Source organism: Perkinsus marinus (genome assembly GCF_000006405.1).
Source record: "Perkinsus marinus ATCC 50983 genomic scaffold scf_1104296970676, whole genome shotgun sequence".
Classification (NCBI taxonomy): domain Eukaryota; phylum Perkinsozoa; order Perkinsida; family Perkinsidae; genus Perkinsus; species Perkinsus marinus.
In genome coordinates, this window is record NW_003202379.1 from 1 (window position 1) to 1,950 (window position 1,950).

Sequence of the window (1,950 nt, forward strand, 5' to 3'; positions counted from 1 at the left end):
GATTGGACTGCGCTGAAGAGAATAAGCTCTCTCTCGTTTCCCCTGGAAAGCATCCACTGTATTGATACTGACTCGCCCGACGTTTTCATGAGGCAGGCGATAATCAGACTATACATTTCCTCAACTCATTATACTGACTCTCCTCTTTCTGCGCCTTATGTCCGCTGTACGGCACAACTATTCCAATGTCGCCCGGCTCCACCCCTGCCTTGATGGCCACCACCATCGCATCGATCACCGCCTTGGCCTTGGCTCGGTTGGGGACGCTCGTCCCTATTCTCGTCTCCCCACCACTCAATGCGTCAGTATTCACCAGACACGTCTGGATGCCGGACGCAGCAAGTATAATCCTGGGATTTTCGCCCGCTCTCCAGCGTCACTCTGAACTGGTGGTTGCTCCGTAAAACTAGATGTTGAAATATTTGGCGATGCTGGCTGGATTCTTCGCTCTGCACCAAGCAAATGAAGTCAGACTTCATTTGCTTGATGTACAGGCTGTACAGTACAGCGAATGTGAGTTCGAACCAGGTCGAAAAATCCCGATTCTGCGTATCGTGTAAAATTGAGTTTCTATCAGCCACAACACTGTGTCGTCGACAAAGTCGTATTAGAAGTACACGTGTAGCGACACTTAGATGCCCAGTCTTCCACTCCGCGTGTAGCAGAGAATAGACAGTATAGTGTATTTCGGTCTGTGCGCGCGTGGCGCAGCGCCACGAAACTTACGCAGGGAAAAATTTGGACTAGGAAAGTTGGATGCTGATAAGATGGATCGGTATTGGACTTTATGCTCTCAGATCTAACAAATCACAGAGTAGTATTCTGAATATACGAGGTTATCTCAGCATTATCACGTCGGTAAGGCACACAATCGAGATCCACGGTGGCTCGCGAGTGTGAACGTGCTGTCTCCGTAGAGCGTGCAATAGCGCTTCCTAGTCTCACTCAAGTCGAAGTGGAGTTCACAGTGAACTGTTCACTGTATTAACCTGTACCGATAAGCATTAGCTTGTTCCTGCGCGCCACTGAGTGCATTCATGCAGTCCGCCCAGATACAGGGAGGTTTATACTCAAATCCTCAATTGTAACATACCAGGAACGAAAACGTACCGCGGCGGCAGTGTGAAGACAGTGTCATCCGCTCCAAGCCATGGAGTCCATGTAGCCAGTTCATATTCCTCGTCACTGCTCGTGAATTGTCTGCTTTCTCCACCAGGGCCTCCAAAAGGATCTGCTGTGTCATATCTACGCTATACCCGTCATAGGCCCAATCGCTGTAGTAGCAATGATGAAGCGACCGTACCGCTAGAATGGAGCGGAACACGTTTTGGTTAGAGTGTGTCACAATCGTTGTATTCTCATCGACAAACTTTCAGATTGAGTCTTATTAGTGATGCCTTACACCTACGGCCTCCTCGTACTTGCCATTATGACCCAAGCGACCCTGGGACAATCTGAGGGATCTTTCCAGGTTACTGCGGACTACCCTGCGGGGTGTCATGGCGGGCCTGGTCCAGGGAAGGGAAGTGTTATAACCACTCTTATGGAGCCATCCTGCATTTACAGCAAGAAGGGCGTTACATCCGAAGGTGTGTATAAGGAGGCTGCCGGGATCATCCTTAAGACCAACAGACCTGGGCATTTTGGCAGTATGCATGTGAATTTCACCGTGTTCACAACGCCTGACAACAAGAGTGGTACCCTGGTGGAAACATATGGGTGGGCACACTTGAGCGTCGGTGATGAAACCAGGGACTTCTGGTGGAACCCTGCTCCGGGTGAGGATGCCTACGGCCCTGGGTCGCGTATCCATATCGCGACCATCGACTATGGTTATTTCCCTAAGTATAAGGTGAACATTTGGAACTCGTGGCATGCTCTAGAAGGTTCACCGGATTGCCAAATGTTACACTTGATCTCAAATCAGAGAGCCTCCTCTAATGTACATAA

The 1,950-nt window shown here is 49.7% G+C and overlaps 2 protein-coding genes across 2 annotated transcripts; one reads left to right on the plus strand and one right to left on the minus strand.

Annotated features, from left to right (window-relative positions):
* Positions 1 to 138: 138 nt before the first annotated feature.
* On the minus strand, positions 139 to 322 carry Pmar_PMAR001685 (hypothetical protein; the record flags this gene model as incomplete). The annotated part of the gene is made up of 1 exon (XM_002767425.1): positions 139 to 322. A coding segment is annotated over one exon (184 nt), but the record flags the coding sequence as incomplete, so codon positions are not given.
* A 1,071-nt stretch (positions 323 to 1,393) lies between these two features.
* Positions 1,394 to 1,852, plus strand: Pmar_PMAR001686 (hypothetical protein; the record flags this gene model as incomplete). The annotated part of the gene is made up of 1 exon (XM_002767426.1): positions 1,394 to 1,852. A coding segment is annotated over one exon (459 nt), but the record flags the coding sequence as incomplete, so codon positions are not given.
* Between the last annotated feature and the right edge of the window lie 98 nt (positions 1,853 to 1,950).